Source organism: Trachypithecus francoisi, unplaced genomic scaffold, assembly GCF_009764315.1.
Source record: "Trachypithecus francoisi isolate TF-2019V2 unplaced genomic scaffold, Tfra_2.0 Lachesis_group1, whole genome shotgun sequence".
NCBI classification, from domain to species: domain Eukaryota; kingdom Metazoa; phylum Chordata; class Mammalia; order Primates; family Cercopithecidae; genus Trachypithecus; species Trachypithecus francoisi.
In genome coordinates, this window is record NW_022681454.1 from 79,799,777 (window position 1) to 79,814,956 (window position 15,180).

A 15,180-nucleotide genomic window follows, 5' to 3' on the forward strand; every position below is an offset into this window, starting at 1 on the left:
CTGTGGGCCTGGATCTTTCAGGAAGGGATGTGGCAGGTGGAGCTGACCGCACGATTGTTCCACCTGCCTCCAGGTCAACGGGATGGACATCAGCAATGTCCCTCACAACTATGCCGTGCGTCTCCTGCGGCAGCCCTGCCAGGTGCTGTGGCTGACTGTGCTGCGTGAACAGAAGTTCCGCAGCAGGAACAGTGGACAGGCCTTGGATGCCTACGGATCCCGGGATGACAGCTTCCATGTGATTCTCAACAAAAGTAGCCCCGAGGAGCAGCTTGGAATAAAACTGGTGCGCAAGGTGGATGAGCCTGGGGTTTTCATCTTCAATGTCCTGGATGGCGGTGTGGCAGATCGACATGGTCAGCTCGAGGAGAACGACCGCGTGTTAGCCATCAACGGACATGACCTTCGATATGGCAGCCCAGAAAGTGCGGCTCATCTGATTCAGGTGAGTCACAGATCATTCCAGGATCCCAGTCAGAAACCCCGTACATGAGCAAGAATGCAAATCCCCCTGAACCAGGCACCCTGTCACTACCACATGTGTCATGCAGTGCCTCCCTTTCAAGGGGTCAGGATGGAAAGACCAACATTTAGAAAGCTTCTGCCCAGGTAAGAACATTACTCAGCTGAGCGTGGTGGCCCAAGCCTGGAATCCCAGCACTTTGGGAGGCCGAGGCGGGTGGATCACCTGAGGTCAGGAGTTCAAGGCCAGCCTGGCCAACAGGGTGAAACCCCATCTCTACTAAAAATATAAAAAACTAGCCAGGCATGGTGGCAGATTCCTGTAATCCCAGCTATTCAGGGGGCTGAGGCAGGAGAATCGCTTGAAACCAGGAGGCAGAGAGGTTGCAGTAAGCTGAGATCGCACCATTGCACTCCAGCCCGGGCAACAAGAGTGAGACCCATCTCAAAAAAAAAAAAAAAAAAGAACATTACACAAGCAAATGATGGGCTTCAAGGCCATGGACATTCCCTAGGTGTTGTGTTGTCAGCCATCAAGTCTGACTGCAGATAAACACGTTGGGTTGTATGCTACAATCTCACAGAATTAGGATCACTCAGGGTCAGCAGGTTCGTGTTAACCCTGTACCCAGTATGGCCAGTGTAGACCCAGGGGTCAGTTACATACACTCGGGATGCATCTAAGACATCTAGTTGTATTTACTCCTGTAAGAAGCTGTGCCATGTGGGACGTGGCAGCTCAGCCAGGTGTGGAGGCTCACACTTGTAATCCCAACACTTTGGGAAGCCAAAGTAGGAAGGTGACTTGAGCTCAGGAGTTTGAGACCAGCCTGGACAGCATAGTGAGACCTAGTCTTTACAAAATTCAAGAAATTAGTCAGGCATCATGGCATGCACCTGTAGTCCCAGCTACTCAAGAGGCCAAGGCGAGTGGATCACCTGAGGTCAGGAATTCAAGGTCAGCCTGGCCAACATGGTGAAACCCTGTCTCTACTAAAAATACAAAAAATTAGCCAGGCGTGGTGGCAGGGGCCTGTAGTCTCAGCTACTTGAGAGACTGAGGCAGGAGAAAAAAAAAAAAAAGGCTATGCCATGCATTCTCCAGGGATCCTATGGACAGAGTAAGTCTTAGTCTCTATGGCTAAGTCCAGGTGACTTGGAAAGCACGTGGAAACCCAAGTATGAACCTGAGAGGAAGCCCCCTAATAAGAGAGGGACATAAATTCTTGATCTCTCAGGCAAATAGAGTTCATGACTGTTCAAACTAATCCACTTTTCTGACCAGTATAATGTCATCAAGTACCCGCATGTATTTTGTTGACTTTATCAGGGTCACTGTTGAAATTTTTTTACTTTAACTTTTTTGTTTTAAGATAATTATCAATTACTATGTGATTGTAAGAAATAATACACAGAGATCCCATGTCTCTTTACTGTTTTTCCTAGTGTTAACATCTTGCAAAACCATAGTATGGCATCACCAGCATGCTACTGACATTAACAGTCATAACAGAATATTTCCATCACCACAAAGATCCCTATAAAAGTTGCCTTCTATTGCCACATCCATTTCCCTCCCACCCCATGTCCTCCTTAACCTTTGGAAATCACTAATCTGTTTTCTATTTCTATAATTTTGAATTTCAAGAATGTTCTATAAATGAAATCATATATAGACTTGGGGGACTGGCTTTTTTCACCCAGTATAATGCTCTGATAGTGCTGTGTCTCAGCGACGTTTCATAAGATGTGAGCTTTATTCTTAGAAGAACAGACTTTGTTCTGGGCTCTTATATTCTAACCCATTCATTCACTTCATCCAGTAAATATCTGTTAAGTTCTGCTGCTTACGTGCCCGTGGGTTAGATGCAGAAGGTGGAGGGAGGACCACTTAGATTATTCTTCCAAAGGATCCACCAGTGTAGCAGGAAAGCTGGACTTTATCTAAATGACTGCCCATGCAGTCTAACACTGCTGCAATGGAAAAATTAAGTATGATGCTGCTGCAGGCACAGGGGAGGTTTTTGCTTGGCCAGGTCTATGAATTCCTCAGAGGAGGAAGATCTTGAACTTGGGGCTTGAGGAATGAGCTGAAGTTCTCCAGTGTATAAGTCAGCAAGGGTCATCCTAAGGAGACACAGGACAAAAGAACATTTCCTTAATAGCCCATGTGTTAGTCCATTCTCATGCTGCTCATAAAGACATACCCAAGGCTGGGTAATTTAAAAAGAAGAGGTTTAATGGAACCACAGTTCCACATGGCTCAGGAGGCCTCACAATCATGGCAGAAGGTGAAAGGCCGGTCTTACATGGCAGCAAGCAAGAGAGAATGAGGGTCAAGCAAAAGGGAAAACCTTTATAAAACCATTGGATCCCCTGAGACTTTCTACCACAAGAACGGTATGGGGGAAACTATCCCTGAGATTCAATTATCTCCCACCGGGTCCCTCCCACAACACGTGGGAATGATGGGAGCTACAACTCAAGATGAGACTTGGGTGGGGACACAGCCAAACCATATCAGCCTATTAGGGAAATGATAAATAGTACCTGGAGCCTGGGGTGTGTATTTTAAAAAGCAGCCATAGATGAGGCAAGAGACAGATCTTATGAAATATTGCGAGCCATGCTAAGGACCTCGGACTTTATCCACAAAGCCATGGGGGCATTCTTGGAAGGGTTTAGGAAAGGAAATGACATGATCTTCTAGAATGATCTCTCTAAAGTCAGTGGAGAGCTGAAAGGAGAAGGGTAAGATCCAGAGGCCTTATCTTAAAAAGTATTCTCAATTATCCAGCAAGTCTATGTCAACTTCCATTTAGTGACTGAAGTCTTCATACTTTGAGAATAGGCAGTAAGTCAGCAGCAGTAATTGATGGAGCCCTGCACCAAGTTCCACAAAGGGTGATCATCAAAAGACTGCTTGCGCTCAAGGACTTGGTTATTTAAACACAAATACATTTGCCTGCACCTGAGATCTCGTTATGTGATTCTTCAGGTGCTGGCAACTCTCTTCACTGTCCTGTACAGCAGCTTATCCCTCTTCTTGGAAGAGGACCAAGTGTTAGATGGTATTACTGTCATTGTAGACCTGGGCAGCCTGAGGCAGAGGGTACAAGGGGACTTAGCCTTCTCCCTCTGCCCACCAGGGCAGAAAACACACATGGTACCTTAGCTCCTGAGCTGTGCTGCTTGGTGGTGTCCCAGTTCCAAGGTGTCTTGGCCCCCATGGATGCTCATCTGCCCTAGAGAGCCCGAGCTCATGCCCAGTAGATCAGGTGGGGAACAAACCCAGAGTTAGAAGAGGCATTTTCTGGCTGGGTGCGGTGACTCACGCCTTTAATTCCAGCACTTTGGGAGGCCAAGGCGGGCAGATCACGAGGTCAGTAGTTCGAGACCAGCCTGGCTAACATGGTAAAACCCCATGTCTACTAAAAATACAAAATTAGCCAGGTGTGGTGGCAGGCACCTGTAATTCCAGCTACTTGGGAGGCTGAGGTAGGAGAATTGCTTGAACCCGGGAGGCAGAGGTTTCAGTAAGCCAAGATCGCACCACTGCACTCCAGCCTGGGGACAGAGCAAGACTCTGTCTCCAAAAACAAGCAAACAAACAAACAAACAAAAAAGGGACATTTTCTTTCTGAGGTGTACGCCATCTATTCCCAAATTCATGTGCCCACCTCACCTTCTCCTCTGACCACACTTACACCTCCAGATGCCTGCTTCATATCTTCCTGTGGATATGGCAAAGGCATCTCAAATGTAATGTCCAAAATTGAACCCTTGGCTCCTCCCATTCCACTGCTTGCCCAACATGCTCTGCCCTAGGCCATTCCCAGTCTATAATAATGGCACCTCTGTTTACCCAGTGACTTGAGCCAAAAAGAACTTTGACTCTCCTCAGCGTCTCCCTCCCCACCCCATTCTGACCTGGTTTGAGTGACGGCCAGAGCCTCTGCTGGCCTCCTGCCTTCCACACTTAATCATCTCTCTCCTACTCTACGCACAGCAGAGAGAATGAGCTGTTTACCAAACCACTCCAGTCAGGATGCCACTCTCTCCCTCTCAGCCCTCTGAGGCTTCCTGAGACACTTAGGTTAAAGTTGCAGATCCTTACCATGGCCTGCAGTGCCATACGTCTCCTGGCCTTCTGTTCTCTTTCCAACCTCATTTCTTACAGAAGAGGATGTCTAGTATTCTCCCCATGTTTAACCATGTGCCACATTGCCTTCTTGCTGCTCTTCAAGCATTTCTGCCTCAGGCCTGGCATTCTTGCTGTTCCTCTACCTGGAAGAATCTTCTAAATATCCATTTGCCACATTCCCACAGTTCATTCAGGTCTCCCCTCAACTGACAGAGAGCTCTTCACTGTCAGTTTTCCTTAGAATTGTGTCAATTTCTGCTCATAGACACTTTATCCTACAATACGCTTCAACTCCTACCAACTAATATTACCTGCCAGACAGTACAGTAAAGTATTGTATCCTCAGCCAAGCGCAGTGGTTCATGCCTGTAATCTGAGCACTTTGGGAGGCCGAGGCGGGTGGGTCACCTAAGGTCAGTAGTTCAAGACCAGTCTGACCAACAGGGTGAAAGCCCATCTCTACTAAAAATACAAAATTAGCCAGGGGTGGTGGCGCACCCCTGTAATCCCAGCTACTTGGGAGGCTGAGGCAGAAGAATCACTTGAACTTGGGAGGCGAAGGTTGCAGTGAGCCAAGATGGTGCCATTGTACTCCAGCCTGGGCAAAAAGAGTGAAACTCCGTCTCAAAAGAAAAAAAAAAATAATTATTGTATCCTCAGCACTTAAAGCAATGGCTGGCAATAGCAGGCATTCAATAAATGTTTGCCAAATGAGTAAGTGGAGTCAAATTATGAACATCTATGTGTATATAAAATATATTTCATACATTAACTTTATCTCCTAGGGATTGGTTATCAAACCATTTACCAAAGAAGCACCAAATCTGCTTTCACATGCTGTTTGTCCCCAAGATATCATATCTACTCTTTGTCCCCTTGATGTTGTTCCGTAATTATTGGCTGAGCAACTTCTTTGTGCCAAGAGGTGTGTGGTACCATCGTGAACTAGGTTGGTACAGTTCCTGGTTTCATAGAGCTTGGAATGTATTCCTACCTTTGATCTCAAAACAACCAAGTCAGCATCAGGCAGGTGGCATTAGCTGGTCAATGAATGTGAAGAGAAAATATACTATGTTTATGAAAACCTTCACACATGGAAAAGGGAGAATCCATTGTATTTCTTTATGAAGAAAACTGCATTCTTAGCATGATTTTTTTTTTCTCACTTTGAAAAGTAGCCTTTTAGGTGACCACCAGTATTTTTTCATGTTACACTTGTTAACTCCCTCTGCAGGTCAATTGGTGCAACTCACATTCTGGAGATAATGTTTGCCAACTATGCTTCGCAATAAACAAAAGAAAAATTCTTACTCATCATGTCATTTGGAAAAATCTTGACTACATATGGCATTTTGCTTTTGTAGATTAATAACAAGAGCAAACACCGTTTCTTCCCTGAGAAAGTTAATTTATGAAATAAAATCTTGCCTAACACTGGGACTTCCTAAAAGATTCTTTTGCTTACTAAACAAAGCCAACATGCTTTATAAGCAGGAAAAACCTTTTTAAAAAAATGGGAGCAAAGCTAGTTGAAAAAGAAATGGAAAACATGGAATGCTGGAAAAACCTAGCTAAGCAATCACATGCCATTTCTGAAGAGTGGATTTTATTTATGTGATATTTGTAACATACACCAGGCTGAGGGGATTAAACTAAATACCCTTCAAAGGTTGAGACTCAAATTTCTAACCAATCCTTGACTGTGTTGCCTTTGTATGTCTACTCCATGAATCACATTTGCCTTACAAAGAAATTCCCAGACAACATGTTTTTTGGTCATGTTCTCTCCCAGTACCCCACATTCAGCTTTTTTTCTGCATTATTTCAGGGAAGAGTTATTACAGAGAGACCACAACCATTTTATGTTTGACCAGTTTTACATATGTTGAGCTCTAACCTCAGCTTACTCAGCAGCAGCCTGGGTTTGCCAGGTCCTTTTAAGAAGAAAGTCCTTATGGATATAGAAGCCTCAAATATGGTGCTGATGACTTATGTAGCAACTAAGTACAATTTTATTTTTCTCCATTGTCAGTTTCTCAAGTGTTTTGGGCATAATGACTGGAATAACTGTATGAAAGAGGCAGCTGTTTGGAACTGTCGTATGACATAGCTAAGATAAGAGAACAAAGAAATAATGGACCAAAGATTCAAATTTGAATGTCACTCTTAAGCCTTTTTTCCCCAGGCAATTCCAGACTTGATGAAGAAACTGAAAATACTCAAAGCCATTTGCAGAGCTGATGATAATATGGGCTTTCATCAATACTGACATATGTGTATTTTTTCCTTATATGAATCAATATTTAAATGAGAATTCATTTCATCAAAGAATATTTGACAACAGGCTCTTCAAACTTTTTTTTTTTTTTTTTTTTTTTTTTTTTAATGAGATAAACCTTCAGACAGAGCCACAAAACCCATAATGGACTACTTGCATTACCTACACGCATTTTAAATACATGATTCCAGCTCATGAATTCTGCTGTATACCTGCAAAAAAAGGGTAGAACTTTCGTGGTACTGTAAACATTCAAGTACCCCGGAGCCAGTGAGAATCACCAGTGAAATAAAACCTGATAGATCTGTATTTTTTTTAACAGATCAGTACACTTAATCGGGAATTAAATCCCTACTTAAATAAATTGTCTTACCATGGTTTTGTGGTGAATTTAATGCACATAGACGTGATTATAGATTATTTTTTAATCTCCTTGAGCTGAATTCTCAAAGTCCAAATGATTTTTGTATAGGGCTCCAAATTTTATGCATTCTTATACAGGGTGTGACTTAGTAAACTGTACAGCTTTTCAACTTAGAATTTCATGAGTGAACATTATGTGCAGGTATACACTGCAAATATTAGGGGATCTTGAAACTTCAATGCTCTTCCTCTAACCCACATATCCCCCCAAATGCATATTTTTTATAGAACATAATCATGAGAGTAACTTTTAGATATCGTAAAAGAAATGGTGTATGAGGCAAGGATGCTGAGTCATTTTACTGACTCAGCCACCAGCAGATTCAGGGACTCAAGAACTAAATCCTTGTGTCTTGCCCTTGTCACTGTCATCTGTATGGCCCCATATAAGTCACCATCTGTATTATCATTAATGTCTTTGCATCTAAAGATATATGCTTCTAGGAACATAAGGATGAACATGGAGCTATAGTCTACTGGGAAAAACAAACCATATTGCTGCCCTAATTCTCCTTTTCCACCCCGATCAAATCTTAAGATCCTATTTACTACATTTCTTCAAAGCCTCCTTAATTTCCTCTCTCCTTGGCCAGACTGATTGCTTTTAGCTCATTGAAGGAGCTACCACCTCTTCAGCATGAGATACTCATAAACTTTTTAATAATATATCAGGTGCTTTGCTGGGGGTCCAAAGTTTCAATGGCAAACAAATCAACACAGACCAGATTTGCTCTGACCAAACTCATTTTATAGGGAATATCAACTTATAGTACACCATTAATTCATTCTAGAGTTATATTTCTGGAGCCTCCAACTCATTGCTCAATGGAAGGATTTTTTTTTCCCTGGAAGTTCTTTTGTTTACTGGAAGGAAGGGAAGGGGAAGGATTCTGTTTCCATACCTTGTTGGGAAATACACTGACATATCAACAGGAATGACTGATGCCTTTGATTTTTTCTAGCATATCATTTGGTTCTGATGCTTCCAGTTGTCTGTATTGTCATGTAAGGTCTGTATGGCATCATGTGGTCTCAGGGGAAGGCTGCTCTGCTGTAATTTGCCCTATAGTGCAGTCCTGAATATCTCCTTGTCACCTTTCAATTAATCCATAGGTAAAGACAGGAATCTATTGAATTTTTGGATTCATAGAACATAGAGACAATCCGCTATGCTTGTACAAATGACAAAATTGAAACACCATTAATGAGATCCTTCATGCAACTGGTTCATCAACAAAAAGACCCTACTCTGTACTGGACAGACCAGAACTCATCTTCTGGGTTCTATTCTGCATGTGCACACACATAACTTTATTACAGTGAGTCCAGAACTTACTACATTTTTGAGATGACTTGAAAAGATATTCAATGTGGAAAAAACTAGGAATTGTTGACCTGGAAAGGGAAAGAGCTAAGAGAGGGCAATGAGAGTGATCTTCAAATAGATTTGTCATAGGGAAAATGATGTGGGGTTGCCCTACTGAACATAACTAGACCAATAGGCAACAATAGGATGGCAAATTTAAGTTCAACCTAAGGACAAACATTCTAACTAGCGCTATCTAAAAATGGCCAGTGCTGCCTTGGGATACAGTGAGCTCTCTGTCATTGGGGGCACCGAAGCATGAGTTGGGTGACAACATGACGAGGAATTTTTAGGGAAACTGAATTATAGGCTATAGAGAAAATGTTGGATGAGATGATGTCTGACATTTCTTGTGTGTCTTTGACTTTCTAATTTTATGGAATCAGTGCCTTCACAATTTCCCAGGGCTTTGTGAGCACAAGATGGATTCGCTGAGAATGATACTTGAACAGTTGCTGGAAGGGATTCTAAAATGGGGCAACACAGACAGTGTAGAAAGAGCTATCCCCACAAGTATATGTTGAAAAATCATTTAAAGCCAAAGTGTCTCATTGTGAGACACTTGGAAAAGAAACCAATGAGGAATGCAGGATAAATTTTTTTAAAGAAGTGATTATTAAAATATCAGGTAAAATATGTAAAACATGTTTATGATGAAACCCTAGAGGACGAACTCTTTAAGTAGCTTATATAGTTATCAGTTGCATTACAGCTCTCACTTGTCTCTGTAACAAGGGGCCCACACAATCAAGCATGAGTCTCCTGTGGACCGAGGCTATTCTATAAAGGGAGCTATGTACATGGTCTGCCTACTCTGAACAACACAGTCCTGATGCCCAGCAGTGGGTTTAGAGTCTCCTTTTAAGTGTGTGTATAGAATAATACCCTGGGGCATTGTGGGGAGAGGGTGGCAACTCTTAACTTTCTTAACTTGAAATTTTACAAAACTCATACGAGAAGCACAATAATGAATGAGCCCAGTGCATTTTACATAGTTTATTATACATTCTGCTTAAGCATATACCTATATGTCAAAAAGGCAGCAAATGTTGTCATGCATTTGGCTTAACTCCAATCCCTCTCTGCCAATGCGCAGGTGAAGCCTTTGGCTGGATGAGAACAGGTACTTGACCAGTTCTTGCTCTCCCTGTACGTTATCACTGGCCCTCATAGTCACTGTATGGACCCATGCAATGCCAAGGCAGTAGAAAGATGCCCTGTGCTCCAGTGTACAGTTCTACAAAATGCTGCTCCTTGTGTGGTGGCATGTTTGACTCCCATCTCTCTGTTCTGGGAAGCTGCAAATCTATGTTACGCCCTGACAGTGTGAGCAGTTTTCATCAGCCATAGTGGATTTTGGAAGGGAAAGAGTCAATTGCAGGCTGAACACAAAGGAAGATGCTCGATCAGCAAGAGATCACACTGCAATGCTCCCAGACTCCTTCCAGCTATAAGAGAAAGGCTTTGTTATTTAAAGATGGGTACATATAAATGAGGCTTCTGGACTATGTTTTTCTTCTCTTAGCCACTGTATGGATTCATGCAATGCCAAGAAAGTAGAAAGATGCCCTGTGCTCCAGTGTACAGCTCTGCAAAATGCTTAGTTCCATCATATAAATATAACTGGCAGTTTTGAGTCAAATCTCAACAGAGAAAAGCAGTCGTTAAACAAAATGACAGAAAGTAAGTCCTTCCATACAAATGCTACTTAGTTTTAACCCTCTTTTTTCTCTGAGTATTAGATGTTTCCTATTTCCTCGGCCAGAAGTAATCGGTCCCACCTCTGGAAACCCATAGGTATATTCGCTATTTCTCTTTCATGGCACTCCCCATCTGACTATCCCTGCAGTAGGAAACAATCCAGGAGGGCAGGAACCATGTCCTCAAGGTTCCCAGTGTGGTGTCTGGCCCAGGGTAGGCATAGATCAGCCTTGAGGACAGAGTGCTTGTCAGGAGGCTGCCAATAAGCTAAAGTCCACAGGGGAGAATATGGATGGCATCAGAACCCCTTCCTCTTTGCCTGTAGAAAGAGAGAGGGATGCCAGGTGAAGTAGCCCCAGCTACTCCAGATGCTGAGGCTGGAGGGTCGTTTGAGCCCAAGAGCTCTGGGCTGTAGTGCACTCTGCCGATTGGGTGTCTTCACTAAGTTTGGCATCAATATGGTGCCCTCCCAGGAGCGGAGGACCACCAAGTTTCCTAAGGAGGGAACTGGCCCAGGGCGGAAAAGAGAGAGGTAGTCTAATGCTTGCGCTCTTGGGAGAGAAAGAATATGGTACAGCAGTCAAGCTATGCAGGTTGTAACCAATGTGTCCAGAATTTGCCTAGATCACAATCTAGGATTCTTAAGGGAGAGAGGAGAGGAAACTTTAAGTCGTGCCTTCTAATTAAGGTAGCCACCGTTGTTAAACCATCCTTTTGCCCAAATTGCAACATCCCAAGAGATGCAAGAGAGAAGCTGTCTTACCTCTTTCTTGCAGTAAGCTATTCTTTGCTTGCTGGAAAGACAGATCTGCTGTATCCACTTTCTTGGCACATATCATGTAGGTGTAAAATAAACAAGTTTCTGCCATTTCCTCATTCAGTCTTTCTGTGTCTCCCCCATATTCCCCCTCCTCACACTCACACCACATTCATACCAGTGGAAAGAAAGATTCTCTAGAGCTAGGGGATGTTTCTTTACACCGAATCCAGCTCCTGATAGGAGTTAAAGCCAGGACAAGCATATTAGCCCATTTTCCACCTTATATCTTCAAACACCACAAAAGTGCATCAAACAAAGTCTTCCTGTGAGTTTACAAGGAGGTTGGTAAGAGCCACAGATCCAGTCTTGCAGAGAATTTCTTTCCAAGTAAATTGATACCAGAGTTATTTATTGTAGTGTTATTCCTGCCAACAACTTAATACCAAAGCCAGCATTTGAAAATCCAGTGAGAAATTTGTCCTTGGAAATGTGAATTAAATAGTTCTTGCAGGCTTCTCCTCGGCAATTTGGATTTTGCCTGGCAAGTTGATTTGATGTGTAAGTCTAAAATTTTCTAAGTTCTTATGAGGTGCTTAGATCATGTGGCTGCTCCTCATCCAAAATGAACGTGATGCAATTTGCAGGCCTACGGACACGCTGCTGGGATCCTTCAAAACATCAGAGTTTCCCCAAAGAGAGCAAATTCAAGCTCAGCAATTGGGGTTTTGACCTGAATGTTCACCACTTCTTCTCTTTTAGTAAGTTTTGCTTTAGAGAGTTCCCAAAGATAATCTTATTTAGAAGAAGGGAGGCTTACAGTACAAAGAAAGACACAGCTCTTACAAAATACTCTTCCAAGAATTGGATTTAGTTGGCTAATTCCATCGTTCTTCATGTCAGCTTTCTTCACAATTGTTTCCTGGGCTTTTTATTTTTGTTATGTTCAGACACAAGCTTTATATGTGATGAGAAACACCAGGGAATTCAAGATAGGTGAACAAAGGAAGGGCACATTAGCCTTGGCTGGGGAGATCAGAAGTGATGGTCAGGCTTTGTGTGAAGGGCATGGGGCAGAGGACTCCAGCTTCTTTCTTGGGCCCTTTTCAGATGGATTTTCTAATTTTTGTGAAATAAGTCAACTCACCTGGCTGATCATCCATTTTGATGTTACAATAGACACTTTTACTGTACCCAGGCAGTTGTCTCTAAAAGTTCATTTAATTTACAGCCACCCAAATCATGACCCCTAAGTTTCAAGAGAGCCCTGAGAAGAAGTGTTATAAGAACGCTAAGTCGTGAAGATTTGGACTGGTTAGTGTCAGACAACCATAGGAATATGGTTTCACTAGTGGGTGGTTTTTATTTAAGAATCTTTTTTGGGGGGGGGGGACAGAGTCTTGCTTTGTCACCCAGGCTTGAGTGCAGTGCCACAATCTCGGCTCACTGCAACCTCCACCCTCTAGGTTCAAGCAGTTCTCCTGTTGCAGCCTCCCAAATAGCTGGGATTACAGGTGCCTGCCACCATGATTGGCTGATTTTTGTATTTTAGTAGAGAAAGAGTTTCAACATGTTGGCCAGGCTGGTCTTGGACTCCTGACCTTAAGTGATCTGCCCGCTTCAGCCTCCCAAAGTGTGTTTACTTGAGATTTTTAAAACAAGGTCCTAGTTCCTGAGAGTGAGTGAGTTGTGTGCTCTGGGAAGGAAGATGTAGAAAAGGCAGTGTCTTAGTCCATCATGATGCTATAAGAAAATACACTATCCTAGGTGGCTTATAAACAACATAAATTCATTTCTCACAGTTCTGGAGGTCAAGAAGTCAAAGATCAAGACACCAGCAGGTTTGGTGTCTGGGGATGGCTACTTCCTCACAGATGGCACCATCTCACTTTGTCCTTACATGGTAGAGGGGCAAACAAACTTCCTCCAGCCCCTTTCATAAGGGCACTAATCCCCTTAGGAGGGACCTGCCTTCATGACCAAATCACTTCCCAAAGGCCCTACCTCCAAATGCCACCATGTTGTGGATTAGGATTTTAACATCTGAATTTTGGGGAAACATGTGCAGACCATAGCAGGCAGGAAGCAAATATCTCCACCCCCATTGTCTGAGTCAATGGAAAAGAGCATGGAATTTCAATGCCCTCATTTCATGACCTGACTTTCTCCTCTAGCCCAATAACCATCCCTGTATAGGAAGAAGGCTGGCAGGTCACTGCCTCTTCTCTGCTGTGGTGGTGAGTGGACAAGGGATGGGATGAAGACAGAAACCACCAAACCTTACTCCTCTCTCTTCTGTCTCCCTTGTCCCTAAACCAGGTCTGTCTTGGGAACCTTTCTAATCAAATCTTCCATATCTCATTCATTTTCAGCTTTTACTAAAGAGATAAATGAGGTCAGCTGGCTACTTCAGCGTAGGCTACCAGAGAGCTCCATTTATGTGAGTTTCATCGGTCTAAGATTTAGTCTGAATGACCTGCAGCTCTGAAATCTCAATGGTCAGCAATTCTGGAACAATGACCCATACTACCCGACACATGTGAAACTAATCTGTGGCAGAAAGACAAATTGTAAATGTATCATTGTATTAGTCTGTCCTTGTGCTGCTAATAAAGACATACCTGAGAGTGGATAATTTATAAAGGTTTAATGAACTCACAGTTTTACATATCTGGGGAGGCCTCACAATCATGGTGGAAGAGGAGGGAAGAGCAAAGGGATATCTTACGTGGTGGCAGACAAGAGAGCTTGTGCAGGGGAACTCCCATTTATAAAATCATCAGATCTCATGAGATTTACTATCACGAGAGCAGCATGGGAAGGACCCGCCCCCATGAATCAATTACCTCCTGCCAGGTCCCTCTGATGACATATGGGAATTATGGGAGCTATGATTCAAGGTGAGGTTTGACTGGGGACACAGTCAAACCATATCAATCATGTGGAGTGGACCTTTCCAATAAGTACTATATTTGCTATTCTGAATGCCTGTCCAAATATCGATGTACATAGCAGAGAGAATTAGCAGTCAGAGTAAGTGGTAGTTCCGTAAGAAATAAAGAATCAAGGCAAATTACTCTTTTGCAGTTTTTTAAACATTTTGTATTTCAATAGCTTTAGGGATACACGTGGTTTTTGGTTACATGGATGCGTTGTGTGATGGTGAAGTCTGAGATTTTAGTGCACCTGTCACCTGAATAGTGTACACTGTACCCAATAGGCAGTTTTTCATCCCTCACCCCATTCACCCTCCCCTTTTCTGAGTCTCCAAAGTCCATTATATTACTCTGTATGCCTCTGCATACCCAGAGATTAGCTCCCACTTACAGGTCAGAACATGCAGTATTTGATTTTCCATTCCTGTGTTACTTCACTTAAAATAATGGCCTCCAGTTCCATCCAAGTTGCTGCAAAAGACATTTCATTCTTTTTTGTGGCTGAGTAGTATTCCATAGTATATACCATACCACGTTTTCTTTATCCACCCATCAGTTGATGGGCACTTGAGTTGATTCCATGTCTTTGTGATTGTGAATTGAAGGTAAAGGATTTTGATTAGGCTGTACATATTAATGTATGAAGTCATCCCCATATTGCTAAAGTGCTAAACCTTTCCTATGCCCACATATTTGCAAGTGTCGGACTCAGGATTTCTCTTCCTACAGTGGCAGGTTACTGCCATTAACTCTATCTCTTTTTCTTTACTGTGTACCATTGATCTCAGACCTTTGCTTTGGGTTGCTACTTTACACTGTGAACCTAATTCTATCTGGGAAGAACTTAGGACATGGCTTGTGTGTGGTAGAACCATTAATTAAAAATGAATTAGCAATATCTAATGATGCCTTTTCAAAGACTGGAAGGAACCAAACCTTCCCTAGATTTTCTCTTTGAGCAACGTTCACTACCTGGTTTAAGGATAAAGGAAAGAGCTCTCATGCTGTTGCCAATTACAAGATGGGTATTAACAAAAAAAACCCCACAAACTAGAAACCATGTTTTGCCATAAAAAAATGGTATAATCAAAGTGATGTCTTTGTAAGCCCCTG

General features: G+C 42.8%; 1 protein-coding gene across 6 annotated transcripts in view; it reads left to right on the forward strand.

Moving 5' to 3' along the window:
• Positions 1 to 15,180, forward strand: part of LNX1 (ligand of numb-protein X 1) — a 182,605-nt gene that overhangs the window by 145,424 nt on the left and 22,001 nt on the right. For all 6 annotated transcript variants that reach the window (XM_033214660.1, XM_033214659.1, XM_033214658.1 and 3 more), the window contains one exon: positions 74 to 445. In XM_033214660.1, the coding sequence (XP_033070551.1) occupies positions 74 to 445 (372 nt within the window). The remainder of the gene's footprint in view (positions 1 to 73; positions 446 to 15,180) is intronic.